The sequence below is a fragment of the Macaca fascicularis genome, chromosome 12 (assembly GCF_037993035.2).
Source record: "Macaca fascicularis isolate 582-1 chromosome 12, T2T-MFA8v1.1".
Taxonomy (NCBI): domain Eukaryota; kingdom Metazoa; phylum Chordata; class Mammalia; order Primates; family Cercopithecidae; genus Macaca; species Macaca fascicularis.
Window position 1 is genome coordinate 129890973 of NC_088386.1, and position 23374 is coordinate 129914346.

Below are 23374 nucleotides of genomic sequence, written 5' to 3' on the forward strand. Positions count from 1 at the left end.
GTAGCTTAACTACAGATCAAGACGGCAGCACTCTTGCTCCCTGCCCCCACCTGCCTAGCCAAGTTCTGATTAGATAACTGTCTGTAATGAGATGCATAAGAGACAAAGAGAACAACTTGACTGACGCTCCCCGGTGAATGTCTTAGAGCAGGGTTACAGGTCCATGGCCTGTTAGGAACAGCAGGAAGTGAGCAGTGGGCAAGCAAGTGAAACTTCATCTGTATTTACACCAGCTCCCCATTGCTCGCATTCCTGCCTGAGCTCCGCCTTCAGTCAGATCAGTGGTGGCGTTAGCTTCCTATAGGAGCACGAACCCTATTGTGAACGGAGCATGCGAGGGATCTAGGTTGTGCGCTCCCTATGAGAATCTAATGCCTGATGATCTGTCACTACCTCCCATCACCCCCAGATGGGACTGTCCAGTTGCAGGAAAACAAGCCCAGAGTTCCCACTGAGTCTACATTATGAGCGTAGTACAATTATCTAATTATATATTACAATGTAATAATAATAGAAATAAAGTGCACAATAAATGTAATGCTCTTGGATCATCCCAAAACCATCCTCCCAGCCTGGTCAATGGAAAAATTGTCTTCCAGGAAACCAGCCCCTGGTGCCAAAAAGATTGGTGACTGCTGTCTTAGAGCTAGAAACCAGGACTCCCCTAGCCACATGAGCAGCTTTAATATGGAAGTTGCACATGCAATAAAAAGCATTTTTTTTTTCTTTCCAGCAGACTGCATTTTCTCACTTTTCAATGTGATTAGTGTTTTAGGATTGCATTTTCCAGCAGTATCCTCCTGTGTACAACTAAAGTGCGGTCAGCCCTAGGAGCCTTGTTCAATGACAATTATTATGAACCATCACACTCAGTTTTATAAGGCTGCTTCTTTGTTTTCGGCTTTTCCCAATTAATTTCAGTCATTAGGGGGCCGTGATAATATACGTACTTTTATACATGTATGTATAGATTTGAAGGTGCATATATTTCATAACTTTCATTCTTGGCAGACAGGGTCAGAAAACACTTTCAGGAAACATGCTATCAATTTTAATGAGAACAGCATAAATAAAGTCATGGCTTATGAATTTTTAAATTATTCATTCCTTTAGCAAACATTATCTTGTGTATGGTGTTTGCAGTACAATGAACCCTGCTGCACATTGCAAGGCTTTAATTAGTGGAGGGAAAGTGGAACTATAAGTAGATCCAGTCAATTGATTCATAAATGAATTACTGTGTGTGAAATGTTCTATTTAAGTGAGGTCAGATAGTACAAATAAACTTAGGCACGTCATGAATGGTACATTTAATTTTATTAACTCAGCTAAAGATGGTTAAGGGTTAAGGGCACAATGGCTGAGGAAATGGACTCTGGAGTCAGCCCATTTGCATGACTTTGGGCAAATTATTTAACTTCCCTATGCCTCAGTTTCCTCCTACAGTGGCATGTTAGAGCCAGCTTGTATTGGCTGGCAAGAGCCAACTACTAAATTTTTAGAGATTTTTTAAGTTGGTTGTTAAATACAGTCATTATTAATCAGTTATCTTTGGCTGCTCATAGTGGCTCATGCCTGTAATCCCAGCACTTTGAGAGGCCAAGGTGAGAGGATTGCTTGAGTCCAGGAGTTTGAGATCAGTCTGGACAACATGGCGAAACCCCATGTCTACCAAAAAAAGTATATATATATATATAAATTTACTGGGCGTGGTGGCACACACCCGTAGTCCAGGCTACTTAGGTGGCTGAGGTGGGAGGATTGCTTGAGCCCAGGAGTTGGAGGTTATAATGAGCTAAGATCACACCACTGCACTCCAGCCTGGACAACAAAGCCAGATCTTGTCTCAAAACAAACAAACAAAAAAACCCAAAAAACAAAAACCAAAAAAAGTGAATTTTTCAAACTTAGAGTTACATAGATTTTATAGAATTCTATAGAATTGCAAAGGTAATCAATAATCAAAACATATCATTTTCTAATTATTTGATTACATTTACTATTACCTTTGCTCTGAAGGCCAACTCTGCGTATTGTATGTGGAAGCTGGAGATGCTATACGATGGTGAGCCACTCCACATCTCTTCCCGATTCTGTGTTTAGTGATGTCACATTGGTAGCTGAAACTTGGCCACAATGGAAGTATTTACACCGTAGGAATCAGAAAACACTACAAATCAGGGCTTCTGTTTTCTTTGAGAGAGCCAGTGGTTCAGTGTTTACCAGTGCCCAACCGCTCATCTGAAAATGGAGATGACGATAATAGCAGTACTTATCTCCTTGGGCTGTTACGATGATTAAATCAGATAATGTTTCTAAAGTGCTTAGAGCATTGGCACATGTGAAGCATTATTTGTTTTAAAATAAAAATCTCCGGAATACTGATAAATTGCCCCAAGCAATTTCCCTATGTGTGTTCACTTGCCCGTCACACCAGTCTGCAGCATGGATGATCCCCTTTGTGGTTATGAAATCAGGGCCTCATCGGTATCATGGCAGGGGGAGTTGCTGATAGTTTTTTGAGGGCCTGGTCTGAACTTGCATCTCTGAGAAGAATTTGACCTGTGTTAGCTTATTTCATCCTGGCAACCATCTGTTTCTTAGAAGAGCAAACTGAGGCTCAGAGACACAATATTCCGGGTCATATGGCTGGAAAATGGTAGACTCAAGTTTTGAAAGCAAAGATGTGACTGGCGGCAAAGCCTCTTCCCATATGCTAGTGGTTCTCAAGGTGTGAGTCCTGGACTGGTGGCAACCTGGGAATAACCTTGGCACTTGCTACCTCGCAAATCACCAGGCTCCACTTCAGACTTGTAGAAATTCCAATATTGACTCCCAGCATTCTGCAGTTACCAGGCCCTCCAAGTGGTTCTGACTGAAGTTTGAGAACCACTGCCCTATGCTAGCGAGTGTGTGACCAGTGGAAAGGCCAATGGATTTAGAAAAGAAAAGTGAAATGCTGGACATGAGGAACACTTCCTTAAAGGACAGAAGAGAAATCAGGTAGCCCCCTCTTCCCTTGCTGAACCCTGCAGGATCCACAATGTGGGGACTCAAGGGACCCTTGACAACTCCTTCTCTAAGCAATGTGTGATCCCCATGAGACCAGCATTTGGCAGGAACAAAACTCGTTAATGCTGCCGTGGGCAGAAGACATCCACCTAGACCAGGGATCAGGCATGCAGTGTAAGAGAGTAAGTGGGCCTGTAGGTCCCAGGGAGGAGTGGTGGGGACCGTGGGGAGCTGGAGATCCAAGGCTCTGGGAAGCAGCTGCCCCTTGGCTCCCACTGATGGTTCCCATGTTGTTGGAGCTGCTGGTTTTTACTCTTTTTTTTGGGGGGGCGGCGGGGGATGGAGTTTTACTCTTGTTGCCCAGGCTTGGAGTGCAGTGGCACGATCTCGGCTTACTGCAACCTCCGCCTCCCGGGTTCAAGCGATTCTCCTGCCTCAGCCTCCAGAGTAGCTGGGATTACAGGTGTGTGCCACCACGCCAAGCTAATTTTTGTATTATTAATAGAGATGGGGTTTTACCAGGCTGGCCAGGCTGGTCTCGAACTCCTGACCTCAGGTAATCTACCTGCCTCAGCCTCCCAAAGTGATGGGATTATAGGCATGAGCCACCACGCCCAGCTTATTTTATTTTATTTTATTTTTGAGATGGAGTCTCACTCTGTCACCCAAGCAATTTTGGCTTGCAATTTTGCAATTTTGGCTCACTGCAACCTCTGCCTCCCAGGTTCAAGTGATTCTCCTGCCTCAGCCTCCCAAGCAGCTGGGATTACAGGCACCTGCCACCACACCTGGCTAACTTTTTTATTTTTAGTAGAGATGTAGAGATGAGGTTTCACCATGTTGACCAGGCTGATCTCGAACTCCTGACCTCAAGTGATCCGCCCACTTCGGCCTCCCAAAGGTCTGGGATTACAGGTGTAAGTCACTGTGCCTGGCAGCTTTTACTCTTGAGATTTTAATGCTAGAAATGTGGATTTTGATGAATTTTCTAATTTTTAAATGTTGGCAATGGAATAAAATTGTGAGAAATGCTATGGAGGACACACAGAACACGACTGAGAGCTGGAGTGGCCTGTAGTCCACTGGGTTGTGTCTGAAGGAAACATTGATGATCCTTTTTTTTTTTTTCTTGATATGGAGTCTTGCTCTGTCACCCAGGCTGGAGTGCAGTGGTGTGATCTCGGCTCACTGCAACCTCTGCCTCCTGGGTTCAAGCGATTCTCGTGCCTCAGCCTCCCGAGTAGCTGGGACTACAGGTGCGTGCCACCACACCTGGCTAATTTTTTTTTATTTTTTTTTAGTAGAGATGGGGTTTCACCCTGTTGGCCAGGCTGGTCTCAAACTCCTGACCTCAAGTGGTTTTCCCACCTTGGCCTCCCAAAATGCTGGTGATCTTTCTTAAGATTCTCCGTAAGTTCCTATGGGCTAAGTTTTGTCAGAAGCCCAGAAAGTAGAGCTAGAGACAGAAAAAAATCAAGTATTATTGTCAAGTGATCCAGTGACTTATTGGTATGTAACATGACCAGACATTGGCTTGGTGGCATGTGGTTTGCATATAGTTTGATGCATTCTATTTTAACACCTGTATTTGAGAACGCAGTCACCATAATAGAAGGTTCCTGGGCATCTGTGAAGGGCAGCAGATCCCACAGTGCAGTGTAGAGACAGCGGTGGTGGCTGGGTCATAACTGGTAGCTACTGTTGACTTCAGAGAGGTGGTTCCAGGTATACTACTACCCCCACACCCCCACCCTCTGATCGAGTGTTTCCTCTATGTCTGATACTGGGGAAAATTTTTGACCAATGTCATCTCTACATGGGTGTATTTATCTCTACTTTAGCAAGGAGGTAAGTCACAACCAAATTCACATCTAGCTGAAGACAAAGATTTCACCATGCCATTCCCCTGTTTAGAGGTTTGAACTGTAATCCTCTGTTGTGTTAAAATGGAAAAAAGATACATTTTATTCTCAAGACAGGATTGAAAGAGAAGTTGAAGGTATTATTACTCTGTGACTGGAAATACGGTGCTGCTGAGGAAGAAAAATGCCTAGTGTTTTCTTTACCGTATTTGTGTAGTGTTAGTACTGTCGCTGTTCTTTCTCCTTAGTCTGCTGACCTTCAAGAAGTCATGTTTACGGCTCTCATAAAGGACAGACCCAAGTTTGTCCGCCTCTTTCTGGAGAACGGCTTGAACCTGCGGAAGTTTCTCACTCACGATGTCCTCACTGAGCTCTTCTCCAACCACTTCAGCACCCTTGTGTACCGGAATCTGCAGATCGCCAAGAATTCCTATAATGATGCCCTCCTCACATTTGTCTGGAAACTGGTTGCAAACTTCCGAAGAGGCTTCCGGAAGGAAGACAGAAATGGCCGGGACGAGATGGACATAGAACTCCACGTAGGTACTGGGAGAGTTGCCTGCTTGAATTCTCGGATGTTTTGAGGCTTCCCTCACAAGATATCTCCATTTTCCCTACTCCCTGTCTTGTTGCCATAAAATACTTAACACATCGACATTGTTAATTTTTTTTTTTAACTCCGTTTACTTAAGATAAGGCGTCTGTCTATAGGGTGAGTCTCTGCTATTTCTAATGTCTTGCTTTGTGTTCTATACTATACTATATTTCAGACTAGTTGCAGTTTTTCTTTTTCCTTTTCCTTTTCTTTTTTTTTTTTTTTTTTTTTTTTTTTTTGAGGCAGAGTCTTGCTCTGTCACCAAGGCTGGAGTGCAGTGGCCCAATCTCAACTCACTGCAATCTCTGCCTCCTGGGTTCGAGCAATTCTTCTGCCTCAGCCTCCCAAGTAGCTGGGACCACAGGCACTCGCCACCATGCCCGGCTAATTTTTGTATTTTTAGTAGATACGGGGTTTCACCATGTTGGCCAGGCTGGTCTCAAACTCCTCTCCTCGTGATCTGTCTGCCTCGGCCTCCCAAAGTGCTGGGATTACAGGCGTGAGCCACCGCGCCTGGCCTCTTTTTTCTTTTCTTTTCTTTTTTTTTTTGAGACAGAGTCTCACGCTGTTGCTGAGGCTGGAGTGCAGTGGCCCAATCTCAGCTCACTGCAACCTCCGCCTCCCAGATTCAAGCGATTCTCCTGCCTCAGCCTCTCAAGTAGCTGGGATTACAGGCATGCACCACCATGCCTGGCTAATTTTTGTATTTTTAGTAGACATGGAGTTTCACCACGTTGGCCAGGATGGTCTCGAACTCTTGACCTCAGGTGATTTGCCTGCCTTGGCCTCCCAAGTGTTGGGATTACAGGTGTGAACCACCGTGCCCGGCCTCAGGTTTTCTTAATTACAGAACTTGGTGTGGTATACTTTCTGAAGGTATCTAATAGGGAATAGGGGCAAACAAATAGCTGCATGCTCTTGTCATCCTTCACCGGCCATGATCTGCTTAAAATAGCAGCTCGCGTGCTCTTTTGTGAGCAAAGGTGGGAAGTGCATATTTTCAAAGAGATAAATCTGGATATTCACTTGAGACAATTTTGTGGCTGTAACACCTAGAATCCCGCGGGACTTCTCATTTTAAGCACAGGAAGGCCCAGTTCCCGATTGCCAGCACCTGTAACTCTTTGCCGAAAGTTTGTCCTGATCCGAGCCCAGCAGTGTATAAATACCCCCACTTGAAGGAGCTGACTTGAAGGTTTGTGCGCTACTCTGGCTCCTAGAGTTGGCTAGTGGGGCTGATCTCTAGTTATCTGCCAAGATAATTGGCTTGATAATGCACCTTTTATTGGGTTCCCTTTTTTTCTGATATCATTTCCTCAGGTCTCCATTGGTTTCTCTGAGATCACGTCCAAAATAAACTACTTGCCTCAAATCCTTGTCTCAGATTTTTTCTGGGGAAACCCAAACTAGGTCATTATCCTTTGTAATTATGGAATTTTTAGAGTGCGTGTATGTGTGTGGCAAAAATCTAAATGCACTAGGTGTTTGCAGGAATTGGAAGTGTTTAAAGAGCTTCTGTTCAACTATATTCATGTTAAATTTCTCTGCAATATGCATAATATGCCTCATGCATTTTATATGTTGGTAAAACCTGTAAAGAAGTTGAAAAGGAATATATTACATATATCCATTTAGTTGTTTTTCTATCTGAAAAGTTTCCCTTAAAGGTACAGAATGCTGAATAGGAGCTGGGATTCTAAGTGATAGGTTAGGCATCGAATCTTTGAATAACCGTCCAAAGAAATAAGCCACAGTTTTATGTTGGGATAATTGAACTTAAGTCATAGGAAAGTTGGAATCTAGTTTGAATAATTTTTTTCTGGAAGAGAAACAGAGTTACATGATGAGAAGGAATTGCTTTCTCTCAGCCTGTCAGGAGTCATTCCGTTTTCAAATTGCTCTCAAGGCTTTTTTTCACCCTTTATACCTTTTCATCTAGCTGTACTTTGTCTTTTATGACAGACAAAAGATTTGGTGTCAAAATTAGACCACTCAGTGAGTTGCAGAGATGAAAATCACATCACTGTACTATGAGAATGGAGTCGTGCACAAAGCCACAGAGCCCTCCAAATGTGGGCCACTCTTCTAGGGTTTCCTGATCCCAGAATAGTTACCATTTGCACATGCTGACCACATGCTCTAACCCCCCAGGACGTGTCTCCTATTACTCGGCACCCCCTGCAGGCTCTCTTCATCTGGGCCATTCTTCAGAACAAGAAGGAACTCTCCAAAGTCATCTGGGAGCAGGTAAGTGCCCAAGCCCACAACAGATTTACACCACATGTATGCTTTGTTTTAACAGTTCTGATCCTCTCAAAATTCACATGCTAATATAAAACATCATCAGTGAAATGGGATGTCTGAGGTCAGATGAACATGGCCTCTGTTCCATGTTGGGAGGGACAGTCCCTGGAAAGTAGTCGGGCTTGGGGGGCAGTCCAGTAGGCACCTGCTTCTCAGGTGTGTGTGGGTGTGTGATTGTTTTCCAAGTGGATGAGGTATTCACATTTTATTTTAAAAATTAATTTCCAGCTTTATTGCATTAGGGACAGGAGGTAGGCCCTATGAAAAATTCCGCTTTGGAAAGTTTATTGAGAATTTTCCTAGTGATTTAGCATGTAAGAACTTTTGTAAATGGTTTATGGACACTCACATTACTTTATTTTGAGAGTTAAGCTTAGATATTGAATACTGAATTCACATACTCAGTCTTAAAGTTACATTGTTCAAGTCCTCTGTGTTCTTGCCCAGGACCCACTCAACTTTTGAACTATTCCAGTATGAGAGTGAATTAGACCTCCCACTATCATGGTCTTACTGTCAGTTTCTCATGGCATTACTCTTAATATTTTTATATGCTAATTCTATGTTCAAGACTATGAACGTATTCAGGTTCCAAGTTATTTTATGTTCATTAAAAATTTTACTTTGAATCATTATGACTAGTTCCTAGGGAGAGTTTAGGGCTCACTGACCCCAGAGCAATTTCCATTTGCACATGTCAGCCACATTCTCTAACCCCTCCCATCAAATTGATTCTACTATTTCCTGCTTTTGCCATGAATACATTCTTGTTGGACATTAATGTTAACTTGACCACTTCAGGGGATTAAGAATTAACCTTAGGCTGGGCAAGGTAGCTCACACCTGTAATCCCAGCACCCTGGGAGACCAAGGCTGGTGGATCACCTGAGGTCAGAAATTCGAGACCAGCCTGACCAACATGGCAAAACCCCGTCTCTACCAAAAATACAAAAAGTAGCCGGGTGTGGTGGTGGGCACCTGTAATCCCAACTACTCGGGAGGCTGAGGCAGGAGAATCACTTGAACCCAGAAGGCGGAGGTTGCAGTGAGCCAAGATTGCACCACAGCACTCCAGCCTGGGTGGCAGAGTGAGACTCCATCTCAAAAAAAAAAAAAAAAAAAAAAAAGAGAATTAACCTTAAAATTCTCCACTGCCCTAAAAAGACCAGGGGCTGCACTCTGGCAGCCCTGGGAGCCAGCAAGCTTCTGAAGACTCTGTCCAAAGTGAAGAACGACATCAATGCTGCTGGGGAGTCCGAGGAGCTGGCTAATGAGTACGAGACGCGGGCTGTCGGTGAGTCCACAGTGTGGGATGCCGCAGTGGGTGCAGATCTGCCATGCAGCATAGACATTGCCGGTGGCACTCACAGGCCAGGTGGTGGAGGTCCGTGGCATATCCAGGCTCCCCAGCCTGATTGAGGGCTGCAGACCACAAGGTCCGGATGCCACAAGTTCCTTGGTCCTGGCATATACGGAATTTTCCAAGAATGAACGTGGGAAATCTTGGGCTCCCTGATCCCACGGCCACCCAGGGCCATACCCGGGCCCAGTTCTAAGCAACTCAGGGAGCACTGGAGTATTTTTTTGGGGGTTGGGGGATGGGGTTCTGGATGCCATTACAACAGTGTGACAGGGCTGAGATTTTACCTGACTTGCACACTAACCAGTTAGCCTGCCAGTTTCATACGCACACACTGCCAGAGGACCCAGCCCCTGGGCCTGCGACACTCATGGTTTGTCACTCGTAGCAAAAGCAGCAGCCTCAGTAGCATCTTGGGTTGCTTCCCCTTGCCTCGGTTCCCGAGGGGTAACTCTAATAATGGTTGCGCTGCAGCTCACTGAAGTTAGGGGACACGGAGCTTCTATCAGGGCTGCAGCTGAGATTACTTATTGCGTGGAGTGGATGATACTCCACTAAGCATTACTCTCCTGGCATGTCTCAGGATGCCTGACTGCTGTTTGCTATTCAGTCCTCGAACAAAGCTTGTCAGTGCCCTTTGCACAGAGGCCTCGATCATTCAGGAATGTGAGAAATCCGGAACCGACTGCCTCTAAACATCATTTAAAATGAGAATTTCGGGACTGCTCAGTTTTTTCCATTTTCACTTGACAGTTTTAAGTTTGCAATGTGGTATTTGCATCCAGGTTTGTCTAGTGTCTTATCAAATGTAAACATGCTCATGAGTTTAGCTTGTCCGTGTTGGAAAAAAGGTGTCTAATTATTTCTTTTAATTTATTAAAATTTCAAAGCAGTTCATTTCTGGATGGCCTCAATTAGGCAATGGCTCCTAATATTTTTACTTTTAAAAAATTTCCTCTCAGGATCTACACTGCAATTTCTTTGTCATTAGATCATGAAATGTAAGCACACACTAATGCAGTAGGTCAGTGGTTTTTGTTGTTGTTGTTGTTGTTGTTGACACGGAGTTTCACTCTTGTTGCCCAGGCTGGAGTGCAGTGGCATGATCTCGGCTCACTGCAAGCTCCGCCTCACAGGTTCAAGCAATTTTCCTGCTTCAGCCTCCTGAGTAGCTGGGATTACAGGCGCCCGCCACCTTGGCCAGCTAATGTTTTGTATTTTTAGTAAAGACGGGGATTTGCCATGTTGGGCAGGCTAGTCTCGAACTCCTGACCTCAGGTGATCCGCACGCCTTGGCCTCCCAAAGTGCTGGGATTACAGGTGTGAGCCACTGCGCCCGGCCTTTTTTTTCTCTGTGCCTTATCTGCCAAACAACCTTGCCAAGAAGACGTAGAGTTCACATGAGATGGAAGAAGGGCTGCTCTGATTACGGGGGGATGGAAGCAGGGGAGGTGCAGAAGGTCTAGATCCCTTCTCAGTGGCTGAGGCTCTTCTGCCTGAGCCCAGATGGAAGCCCGTCAAAGAGAGACACTCCCTGTGTGCAATGCAGTCTCAATCCAGTGAGCAGGTATTGCCACCTGCTGCCATCAGGAGCTCTGCTGGGTTTGTTGTGCCTTTAGAAAATCCTGCTATTCAGTAACGAATTGTGTTGTGATGGCATTTTCTATGCCTTTTATAAGAATGGACTCACACCCAGGCTATTCTTGGATTCAGGAGTTGGCTGGGGGTGGAAGCAGCACAGCTGTGGTCATGTGCAGCTCTGACACCAGCTTCTCTCTGTGCTGCTGTCGCTGCAGAGCTCTTCACTGAGTGTTACAGCAGCGATGAAGACTTGGCAGAACAGCTGCTGGTCTATTCCTGTGAAGCCTGGGGTGGAAGCAACTGTCTGGAGCTGGCGGTGGAGGCCACAGACCAGCATTTCATCGCCCAGCCTGGGGTCCAGGTAAACCGTGCTCAGCCTCCAGACCACATGGGGCTTTTATGTCAGATGCTATCAGCGGCATTAAAAAATATTAAAAACAAACCTTATTCTCCAATATAAAAGCCATAGAAGGAGTGGTTTGGTGATGATGTGGGAGATGGCAGAATATAGGCATTGGTTGAAATCCATGCTTTAAGAGATGGTGCAGAACAAAGAATATTCTTTGAGTTTCCACTAAGTAAACAACACAGCATCGCAATTATGAGCTGTGTCTCTGGATCCCACTGGTTGGGTCTCCATCCGCTGTACCCCCAATGAAGTGTGTGATGATGGGCCAAGTCACATGAGCTCTCTGAGTCTTAGTTTCTTCGTCTGCAAAATGGTGAGAGTAGCGGATAAAGGGTTATTGTGAGGATTTAAGGAGATAATATGTGAAAGGCATTGGTCTTTTATTTAGCTATTGCTACTGCAGTTAGTAGTAATAGTGGTAGGGAAACTATTGTGAAATGGGTAAAAGCAGTCTTGAGGGTTTCTGCAGTGAAGTGAATGAATCGTAGTCTGCACCTGGTGTCTCAGGCTGCAGAGGGGAGCTTTTCATCCACAGTTCCAGTTGTAGAAATGTGGGTGTGAGAAGGGGAGGGGGAAGGGAAGAGATGGAGGGACCAACGCTTGTCAGCCACAGCTGTTATACACAAGGCCACGTTTCATCTTCACAGCACCTGTGGCGATGGGTGCCCTCCCATTTCACTGAGGAGGATGCAGGAGCTCAGAGAGGTTCTGGAATGTCCTTCCAGCTTGCACTGCTGGGAAGTAGCAGCAGTGGGATCGGCTCTCATGTTGATTGCCTGCAACTTTCATGTCATGGACTTTCCATATCATACAGCCAAGTGTTTATGAACAAAACCCGCTTACTACTGCAACTAAGCTAGGTTAAATGAGAGCATTGATCCATGACAAGGAGCGCACAGAGAGGGTCTTACTATTGCTCAGTTTTAGCCTCTGCTGCAGTGTAGTGGGTAGAAGCAAGGCTGGTACTGGAGTCGGGCTGTGCCTGGGAGGCTGGGCTGGCTTCCCAGGTGGGCCACACTCTGCTTATGGCTTCCTGGGCCCCAAACCCCATCTTGCGTATGTCCCAGAACTTGGGGCCCTGTGGAGGCTGGCTTTTACTCCTGCCCAGGTTCACAGATCCTGAGGTTTCAATCAGATGCCAGGTCATTCATTTCACTGAAAATCTTACCAGCAGGCCACAGGATCACCTGTGGGCCCGGCCAGGGAGTTTCCTTTCAGTAGTCAAGGTGCTGTGTGACATCAGAATGCTGCCAGTGACCATGAAACCCAACCCAATGCTGTAATTTCTGTGACTGGGGCCTGACAGTGACACTCCGTGATGGCCCCAGCAGAATAGGAGAGTGAGGAAGACTAAGCACAACCTGTCTTCCTTGCCCATGACCCCCGCACACCCTCCCAAGAAGTAAACCCCAAAGTGAGGATTTCAATGCAAGGAGTTTATTCTGGAGGTGAACCTGGGAAGTACAGGAGGCGCCAGGGAGACAGGGAAGGGACAGGGACAGACGTGATGTGCTGATGAGGATGTTGCCACTGTGGGCACCGGGGCTTGGCCTGCCGGGTACCTCTGGGAAACTGTAGAACCTGCTTCATTGTTGCCCAGCCCAGTGCAAAACAGCTGGCCCTTTACCCACCAACTGCAATTGGTTGTTTGTTGAAAGCTGATACCTTGTTCCAGGACACTAGTCCTCACGGGTCGAGCACGCACCTGGCTGGAGCAGCCCCAGGCAGGGGCCCTCAGAAGCAGCCATCCTCCTCCAAGGGCAGGGCAGGTGCCCAGGGCTGCAGGGGTGCATGTCAGTCCCCGCCCTCCAAGCCCACACTGAGAAGGTCCTGGGTTTCCCTTTTCCTCTGCTCCTGAGATACACCAACCTCCTTCTGCTTGATGGGCTATTTTTTGAGAGATGTGGATCCTTTGATGTGGTCGAGTCTATGCTCCCTGCTAATTCTCGGAGCTGCCGTGAGTTTTCTAACTTCCACCTTTGTGGAAGTTCCTTCTATCCCAATGTCAAGGGTTGATTCAGTCTGGGAAGAGCTTTTTCATGCATTTCAGCCTGAATTGACGTCAAGATACCGACAGTCTCCTGCTTCCGAACTTCCTTTTAGTTTCCTGACAAAAGCATCACCTGTCTTTCTCCAGAAATGAATCCTTGGGGACTCTGCAGGTAGTACTGGCTGTGCCTGTGAATTTGTGATCATTGAAGACAAAGGAGCCAGAAAGATACTTGTTTAAACTTATGTAAAAAAATGTGAGTTGGACAAAAAATTCCTAGGTTTATTGAATTTGAACATACACAACTATTACTTTAAAGTGCACATAATCCAACTCAGAAAAAGAGTTAAAATAAAACCAAGTTTGGCCAGGTGTGGTGGCTCATGCCTGTAATCCCAGCACTTTGGGAGACCAAGGCGGGTGGATTACCTGAGGTTGGGAGTTCGCAACCAGCCTGACCAACATGGAGAAACCCCATCTCTACTAAGAATACAAACAAACAAACAAAATAGCTGGGCCTGGTGGCACACACCTGTAATCCCAGCTACTCAGGAGGCTGAGGCAGGAGAATCACTTGAACCCGGGAGGCGAAGGTTGTGGTAAGCCAAGATCGCGCCATTGCACTCCAGCCTGGGCAACAAGAGTGAAACTCCGTCTCAAAAAAAAAAATAAGGGCATTAATTCAAAGAGCTGTGTATTTTGGGGAAAGCGTGGGGCAGGGAAGAAAGTTTGCTTGCCATCCTGCATATAATTGTGTTAATAAGGACTTGTTCTCTGTCTTTGTTTCCCTGTAGAATTTTCTTTCTAAGCAATGGTATGGAGAGATTTCACGAGACACCAAGAACTGGAAGATTATCCTGTGTCTCTTTATTATACCCTTGGTGGGCTGTGGCTTTGTATCATTTAGGTACAAACCAAGGCACATAATTGTGTGTGTGTGTGTGTGCCAGTGTGTGTAGATGCATCCACATATGTGTGTTCTCGTGTAAATGATTAAAAAGCCTAGAACTTATGATGTTCACATTGGTGCCTATGAATTTGGTCTGGTTTCTCCCCTGACTTTTCCTGGGTTCCCTCTTAAGTGAGTAGAGGTGGGGTTGTGTCTTTAATATCTGGGGCAGAATGTGGATTTGTTAATTGCAAAATGCCAGGTATTGAATTGGGGTCGGGCCCATCTTAGGACAGTTTTGATCCTGTCTCTTCCTCCTGGTTACAAGTCTGTATTTATCTATGTTTAGAAGTGGGGAGGGCTGTGCTCATCCCATGCTTGCAAGGACGCTGACGATGCCCTTATCTCTGGGTCCAGGAAGAAGCCTGTTGACAAGCACAAGAAGCTGCTTTGGTACTATGTGGCGTTCTTCACCTCCCCCTTCGTGGTCTTCTCCTGGAATGTGGTCTTCTACATAGCCTTCCTCCTGCTGTTTGCCTACGTGCTGCTCATGGATTTCCATTCGGTGCCACACCCCCCTGAGCTGGTCCTGTACGCACTGGTCTTTGTCCTCTTCTGTGATGAAGTGAGACAGGTAGGGCAGCCATGACAGCAGGAATCCCCTCGCTTCCTCGGTAGGAGGCATCTTTTTAAAGCCAAGAGGTATAGAAGTTGCTTCTGAAGTTCAAAAGTCATTATTTTCCCCAAATAAATGTTCTCTTTAGGTGCTCATCTGTGAATGTGAAGGTGCATTTTCCCGCCCTTAGTAATTCAGTAAGATCTCCTAGTACCAAGTTTATTCTGTGCTCTCTAATGAATGTTAATTGATGGAGATGTATTAGTCAGGAATGGGGGAGTGTTCGAAGAGAAGAGAGACCCAGGATGGTAAACCCACTGCTGTCATCAGGAGTGGTTTGCCATTACCATGGCATGATAAGTAGCAGGGAGCTGGCAGGACTTTTGAGCTAAGAGCATCTTAATGCCCAGCATGTCAGAGTGACAATATTTTAAAGTCATGTAACTCCCTGTGGGTTTCAGGGAGCTGGTGTGAATTATTCATGGTGCTTTTCTGCAGTTTCTTGGGACCTTCATTTTTGGCATCCTTTCTCTACTGTTGAACCCAGAAGTCTAGCTCAGGACTCATGTGTAGCAGGCGCTTGGTTAGTAATTGTTGAAGAAATAAATGTCGATGGTGAAAGTGGCGTTATCCCTAAACCATTATGAAAAGTCATCCCAGAAAATCTTTTCACACTTAGCAGTTTACAAATTGTTTGAGAACTGCTGTTGTTGTCACTGTTGTCCCCTCTGAACCTAAATGCAAAAATACATCAATTCAGCAAGTGCATGCTAGGCACTGACAGTTTCCGAGGTACAATGCCATGTGCTACAAGAGATCTGGAGGGGCAAAGAGTGTTTTTATTGCCCTTATAGAGTCACTGACTCGTATAAGAACCCTATGTTGGCTTAAACTTTCATGCCAACTCTGACAGACTTTTTTTGGTGACTCCCAGCAGTCCTGGGTTGAGAAAGATTCCAAGGGTCTGTTCTCAGCAGGAGAGTGTTTTGATTGATTGGTGATGTCTGCCATGGGTATGACCTGTGGGAAGAGTCCTGGTCTGTCTGTTCTCAGCAGGAGAGTGTTTTGATTGATTAGTGATGTCTGCCATGGGTATGACCTGTGGGAATAGTCCTGGCACCAGTGCCCTGTATCTGCCTTTCCTTGCCTAGTAGGTCTGAGGTGCAGATGGGGAATAGAGCTGGGATGCAGGTGGAGGAAGCATAAGCTAAATTTCTCATGCCAGTGTTGAACAGCAGGATTATCAGGCTTCACTTACCAGCAATTCTTCCCCCAGGACAGGGCCCTGCTATGTGCAGGGGATTTCCCTAACTTCGGATCAGGCCTATGGGAGTCCCATGCACTGCCCTGGAAAGTCCCATCCACAGCTCTGCCCAGGCCATGCCCTCAGTGTTAGTCTGTAGGGCTGCCAAGATGAAGCACCATAGACCATATGGCTTTAATAACAGAAGTTCATTGCCTTATGGTTCTAGAGGCCAGAAGTCTGAGATCAAGCTGTCGGCAGGGCTGACTCCCTCTGAAGGCCGTGCGGGAGACTCTGTCCTAGCCCCTCCTCTAGCTTTTGGCGGCCAGCTGGCAAGCTTCACCATTCCTTGGCTTGTCGATGCATCACTCTGATCCCTGTCCTCAGGGGTGACTCCTGCATGAGTGATTGTGTCCAAATTTCCACTCTTCCTGGGGACATTTGTCATACTGGATCAGGGGCCACCCTACTTCAGCATGACTTCCTCTTTACTTAATTAGTGATATCTGCAATGCCCCTGTTTCCAAACAATGTCACATGCCAAGGTACTGGGGGTTAGGACTTCCATGTGTGAATTTTTGGAGACACAATTTAACCTGTAACACCTACAACAAGTCTCTTTCTCTTAGCTGCCATCCTACTTCCTTGCTCTGTGTTGTGATTTGCTACGTATGTGTCACCAGCAGCGAGGGAACGGAAATATTCTATTTGAGGGAAGCAGAGAAAGACTGAAGGAAATTCATCGTTTAGAACGGGGTGGGCCCAGACCAGAGTGAGAAAGTGAGAGAAGCAGCCCTCATCCAGCTAGGAATCCTGGAGCCATGGTGCGGGAGCTCACTCTGGATGAGGTCCTGCGTTTTCCCTTCTCCTGAGCTGGCGTGGTGTCCTCCACTCTTGCTTGTAGTTGACCATGACCAAGACCCTTTTCAAAGGCACTTCAGGAACAAAAAGACAGCATTCTCAGCTTAGCTTTTGCAAGAGGGAGGGGCTAAAAGGGTAAGATTGGGGGCTTTGTAGCACTGGAGGGGGAAGAACCCCAACACCCCCTACCTCTCACTCCCTCTGAGGGGCTGGCTGATGTCTTATTATGTACTGGAAACAACTGGGACAGTGTCTGCCCCAAGAGTAGGGTAAGTGCCAATTTTTTTTTTTTTTTTTTGAGACTGTATCTTGGTCTGTCGCCCAGGCTGGAGTGCAATAGCATGATCTTGGCTCACTGCAATCCCTGCCTTCCAGGTTCAAGCAATTCTCCTGCCTCAGCCTCCCGAGTATCTGGGACTACAGGCACGCGCCACCATGCCCAGCTAATTTTTGTATTTTTAGTAGGGATGGGGTTTCACCGTGTTGTCCAGGATGGTCTTGATCTCTTGACCTCATGATCCACCTGCCTCGGCCTCCCAAAGTGCTGGGATTACAGGTGTGAGCCACCATGTCCGGCCACCAAAGGGTTTTGCCTGGTCTGTGGAAATTGGTAGCCTTGGAGGGCAGCCCGCTGGTTCCTGGCAGGCCCTTACCGGCACAGCTTACAGGAGAGGCAGCTGGACCACCTGGGAGGTCACACAGGCCTCCAACCCTTGGTGGCCACTCACAGGCAGGAACTTGAGCTCTGTGGGGGCAGCAGAGTTTGCTGGAAGAGGCACAGGGTCTGTAGGAACTGGAGCAGCACACTGCATGACTCAGGTGACCAGCCTGACATCTCAAAGGTAGCCACTGAGTAGAATCAAGTGACAATGGATTCATAGCCTGATGGGGAAATGAGTCATGAGCACAAATTAGCAGAGAGAGAGAGAGAGAGAGAGAGAGAGAGAGAGAGAGAATGAGAGAGAGAGGGAGACAGGAGAAATGTGGAGGTGGGGAGGGAGAAAAAACCAGCTGGAATTACGAATGGCTGGTGCAGTAGTAACTTACTGAATTTTTTGGACCTGCAAGAGGTTATTTAGAGAATAAGAGGATGGACGTCTGGCATGGTGCCCTAGTGCATCTCTTCTTGCATCAACTCCACTGGGAGGTTCGTTTGAGCTTTTCCAGTTCCTAACACATACTCTTGTTGTTGCTCAGAATTGTGTGGCATGGGAATGATTTGATTTAGATGTTTATTTCTTATTCACATTTGGTCCTCAGGGGCTGGCACAGGAGCTGGCACTGACATGTTTCTGACAAGCGTGTGTGTTTTTACTAAAAGGATTGATGAAGCAAGGTCTTCATAGTTCAACCCAAGGGCTGTGTGCCCTGGGGTGGCCATGGTAACACTCAGGAGACCAGCGTTGGGGAGCTGGAGAGGAACCCTGTCCACAGCCCCACAGGCAGGGGCTCAAGGGTGTTCTCTGGGGCAGAGGGCGCTTTGGTGGCCTCTTTTCAGAATGGTTGATGAAAAGTCAAAAGTCCTTTTTCTGCTACTTTTCACCCCTCAGGCTCCCAAACATTTCTCTACCTGTCCTTGACCCTGCTTCCCTTGCTGCATTAAGGCTCAGAAGCTGCTGTGCAAGTCCAGACATTGTTTGACTCCTTCAGGCATCTAAAGAAACCAGAGGCTGGGCGCAGTGGCTCATGCCTGTAATCCCAGCACTTTGGGAGGCCGAGGCGAGCAGATCACCTGAGGTCAGGAAGTTTGAGACCAGCCTGGCCAACATGGCAAAATCCCATCTCTACTAAAAGTATAAAAATTAGCCAGGCATGGTGGTGCGTGCTTGTAATCCCAGCTACTCAGGAGGCTGAGGCAGTAGAATTGCTTGAACCCTGGAGGCAGAGCTTGCAGCGAGCTGAGATTGCTCCACTGCACTCCAGCCTGGGTGACAGAGCGAGACTCCATCTCAAAACAAAACAAAACAAAAAGAATCAAAACAAACAAACAAACAAAAAACAGGAATCTGAGAGAGGACTTGTTCTGGGTTGCTTTGGAAGCAGACCTTGGCCTGGATGGAAGGTGCAGGGAGATTTGTCTTGGCTTCATCCAAGTATTTCATTAATGCATTCTTCCTTTCAACAAATATTTCACACCCCTACTTTGTGCCAGGCACTGTTCTCGGCAGCAATGGACCAAACAGACGAAGATCTCTTCCCCGGTGGAGAGTTCTACCAGTTCATGATGATTTCTGGGAGCTTTCAAGGAGAAGAGATGAGCATCGGCAAGCAGCACTAAGTGGGCGAGTCTTACATTTACTGGGAGGTTGGCCCAGAGGACTTGCAACAGTGAAATCCAAAGTCTGTAAATCACAGACATCTCTGTGCCAATTTCCTATGTGCATTTAGCTACTAAGTCACCTGTTCGGGTCATGCAGGAGGAGACTCAGGAGAAGTACATTTTTCTTGGAGAAGGGCCCTGGGCAGAGTTAGCATGAGGTGTTTTTGCTCAGGGAGGACACAGGGCAGGGACGTGGGTTGGGAGTAGACAGGGGCAGGTGCGCAGGAAAACTGGGGAAGGACAACGGGCTGTAAGTAATTCCCTGGGCCTGGTTGACCCCTACCTATTCTGTTTGCCTTCATTGTGGGTGATGCTGGATATGGGGGGGATGCTTACTAAGTATCTCTTCTTGTTATTTTTAAGAATTACCTTTGAATGGGCCACTTTTAACTCAGAAATCCTGGGTATGAAATCAACAGTATGGGAAGCGCCCTGTGCTTAGGGTCAGCAGTGTGTGTTCCAGGTGGCTCTGCCATCCGAGGCCTTTTCCGGCCTCACAGCTGTGATTCTGCAGCATGAACGGGTCTGTAGAACATAGCCATGGAGATTCTTACTGTTAAAAGAATCCAACACTCGGGGTCGCTGTTTCTCTTCCGGTCTGCAGACTCATGCATTTGACGTCCTAAATGGGATTGCTTTCCTCTAAGAAACAGTTCTGCTGGCCTGGTGCTGTCTTAATTAACCTAGTTTACACTTGTTAGGAAAAAAAAAACAAACCCCAAAAACCCAAGCAGGGTGTGACCTGATTTAAGTTGTGTCTGGGTGTCAAAAAGTCATGCGCTTCCGTATGTACCTGTGTCCCTTTGCCTGAATGCAGATGTCGAAATGCTAATTTGGAATTTTGAAACGAGGCAGTCAATAAGTGCAAATACAGTTGCTAAATAATCCTTGGGTCTGCTAAACATACATTGGGGATGTTTATTTAAAATGGGATGAGTCCCATCATGCCTTCATGGGGGGCACCGTTCAATCTTGAGGAATGCTGAATCCCCAAATCCTGATGGATAGGATGACACAGTGTCCTGGGATTTTGTGAATACAGCCTATCTCTGGCATTACGGTCAGAGAAGAGGCCTCTTTTCCTTTAAAAACAGGTTTTCTCCCTGCGATGGTAACTTGGAGCCTCAGAATTGACCTATTTCTGATGTCTCTCTTCATGTAGGTCAGGCTTCTGAAAGTCTCCCGGGCTGAAGTTGGGCTGGGGCAGTGCAAGTCTCCCGGTGCCTACCTGCCTCCTATTGCAGGGCATTAAGCGGGGAGCTAGCAGCAGGGAGGGACGTTCCCAATCCCCCTTATCTTACCAGGCACCAGAAGAGGAAAAGGTTGTTGGTGAGGGGCCACTGGAGCTGCTAACACCAGCAAAGCGGACAGTTCCTGTGGCTCCCTGAAGGAGTCTGCCTTGGTTTCTGAGCCTAGGCAGAATGTTTGAACTGAGTGAATAGGGTGACAAGAATGTTGACGATACATTAAGAGATATAAACCATGTGGACTGCCTAGTTGAATTTTGTCATTGATCACTGAGGAATTAGCAGATCTCTTGTCCTTTATTATGGTCCTGATAATAATGGTTATTGGCAGAGACAATTGTAATACAAATGAAAATATCAAACATATTTTAGCTATACGGCAAGATGTATCTGTTTCCCCTCAATTTTTGTCCGTTTTTATTTTATTTAGTTTTATAAAATCACAAAGTAATAATGCTTATCACAAGTGGGACTATATAAAGAATAATCCTGCCCAATCTAGAGTATGATCTTCCACAACCTTCTTCATGCCCATAAAGAGAGGAATGTATGCAGGTGTTCTATTTGTTTTTATCCAAATAGAATCATACTGTGTTCATCACCCTACAATTTGCTTTTTTTTTTTTGAGAATTTCTCATGGGCTTTCCTGCAAGTTAATCTTAGACATAGATCTCTTTTTCAACCTAGTTTCTTGTAAACACACATATTTCACAGAAATGGAATATTATATTGTGTGTGCGTGTGTGTGTGTGTGTGTGTGTGTGTGTGCTTGTTGAGCCTTTTTTTCCTTCTTTGTTAGTCTCCCTACGGACTTTCTCAACCTTTACTCTAAAGACAACGCCCTCAAGCTATGTTAATACACTGCTGTGTCTCTTTCTGCTTTTATTTGGTCCATGTGCTATGTACACACACTGTATTACATCAAATCTGAGATGTCATTCTTTTTTCACATTTTAACATCTCTGAAACTGCAATTTCTTACAATCTGAGGTTTAATGAAATAGAGTAGGCATATGTATGTTTGGGGGCTTTTTTCTTCATTCTTTGTTTTACAAAAACAAGATTCCGTTTCCCATACTTTTCTGCGTTTTGCTTTCTCTTTTACTTTGTGGAAATCTCTCCAAGACAAATGACATCACTCTGTTCCTTTTAAAAAAACATAATTGTAATATATTCAATATTTCTTTAATGAAGGACCACATCTTTTTCCCAGATTATACTTTTCCCTGCAACAAAAATGCTGCAATAACATCCTATATACTGATTTAAAAAAGAGAGAGAGTTGAGTCTTCACATAGTGAGTGGACTGTTGACACACCCCACGGTGCTGCCCCAGCCTGGGGGATTTTAATATTTTCTGGGTGCCCTCACCCCCTTGGCCCACTCAAGTTGCTATTTGAATTTACAAATGAAGGACAGGAAATGCTTCTTGAGAAATGAATGATGTGCCTTGAATCCCTTCCACATCTGAGACTGTAGGATTTCTGTGGGATCTGAAGAAGCAGAGTGATGTGGGAAGAAGCAACTGACTTGGGTTCAGAATCGTGAGGTCTGCCACTTGCTGAGTGAGTTCCTTAGCCTCTCTAGGCTGTGGTTTCAACAGCAAAGTAGGAAATATAATATCTAAATATCAGATGGACTCCTATTGGTGCGTTCATTTAGTAACATTAAGAAGTGCCCTGTTGCTTTGTTGACATTTCTTTGGTGTTGTTTCCCCGCCTTGCACAAGTATTGGGTTTCCTTCTTTGAATTCACCTGGGGCCTCGGTCTTATCCCCATTCCGATCTTCGTGTCATTTCTTTTCAACATGTTTAACATCTGTCTTTCCCACCAAACAGCAGATTCCTTGAGAATTAGCATTGCACCAATGTTTCTGTGCTCCGGGAGCCTGGCACAGGTGTTTGGAATTCCATGTGCTCTCCGTAAATATATTTTGAATGGATGGACAAATGAAAGGATTAGCTGGTCACTCTGGAATTACCCAAATCCAGTTTATGGATTGATATAGGAGCCATCCAGATGTGGTCTTCTCCTTTCCCTCTTTGGGAAAATGAGAAAAGAGAAAGGATACGCTCTGTTTGTTTCAGTATTTTCCTGACATACTTTCTTCCAAGAATCATGACCAACACATACACATCAATCCCTGAGGCACACTGTTCCTGTCAGTCATATCTGTGACCACATCTGTCCTCATAGATGTTATATACAGCACCTATGTGCACATTTTTAAAAAAAGATTCCTTTTAATCAAGATGTTTTACTGCCATGTGACAGAAAAATTTTACAGTAATGACACAAATCTATGATGACAACAATATGAGTAATTCTCTGTAGGACTGTGTAGTGCACAGTCTGTACCATTGTACATGGTGACCGGACAGTCTACATCTGCCTACAGAGGGTGTACTCACCCTCTGCAGGTTCCTGTTGAAAAAACGGTGAGGATACGTCAATCCTTTTTCCTGACTTTGCCAGCAGACATGAAGAGCAGAACAGCCAGTGTGCAACCTACTTTCCAATCCTCCCGGATTAGCGTGGGGCGTGTGGTAGGGCTCACTTGGCATATGAAAGAATAAGCAAACACGTCATTGGCTCAAAAAGGACCTGGAAGAAAATGAGTGGACATTGAAAAATCTGGAAGTGGTTGATATTTCCAAGCTGCTAATGTCCCTCTCTGTCCCTTTCTGTACACAGTGGTACATAAATGGGGTGAATTATTTTACTGACCTGTGGAATGTTATGGACACGCTGGGGCTTTTTTACTTCATAGCAGGAATTGTGTTTCGGTAAGTACTCTCTTCACTTTTCCTAATTTTCCGTGTTTTGAGTACAAAAGTGGAGAAAAGCTCTGCAGACATTTCAAACCCAAGGGAAGTCTGTTACTCATTAGAGATTATTACATAAGATCATTGTGTCTGCTTTATAGAGATGCAGCTTGGTTAGCATCAAGTTGAGTCCCCTCTCTTCCCCTCCCACTGATGTGTAATTTAAAAGGGGTCCTGCATGATTTTTCTCTTTGTTCTTATAGACTTTGGGGAAAATTATTTTTTTAAGTAGAGATGAGGTTTCATCATGTTGTCCAGG

The 23374-nt window shown here is 45.7% G+C and overlaps 1 protein-coding gene across 3 annotated transcripts in view; it reads left to right on the top strand.

Moving 5' to 3' along the window:
* TRPM8 (transient receptor potential cation channel subfamily M member 8) overlaps positions 1 to 23374 on the top strand; it is a 92314-nt gene that overhangs the window by 28494 nt on the left and 40446 nt on the right. For 2 of the 3 annotated variants that reach the window (XM_074010554.1, XM_065526283.1), the window contains exons 1-3: positions 10931 to 11075; positions 14420 to 14636; positions 22985 to 23076. In XM_074010554.1, the coding sequence (XP_073866655.1) occupies positions 10957 to 11075; positions 14420 to 14636; positions 22985 to 23076 (428 nt within the window). In that variant the 5' untranslated portion in view covers positions 10931 to 10956. Of the gene's footprint in view, positions 1 to 5122; positions 5414 to 7620; positions 7717 to 8937; positions 9068 to 10929; positions 11076 to 13907; positions 14021 to 14419; positions 14637 to 22984; positions 23077 to 23374 lie in introns of those variants that run through there. The other variant, XM_065526284.2, reaches the window with a different exon arrangement.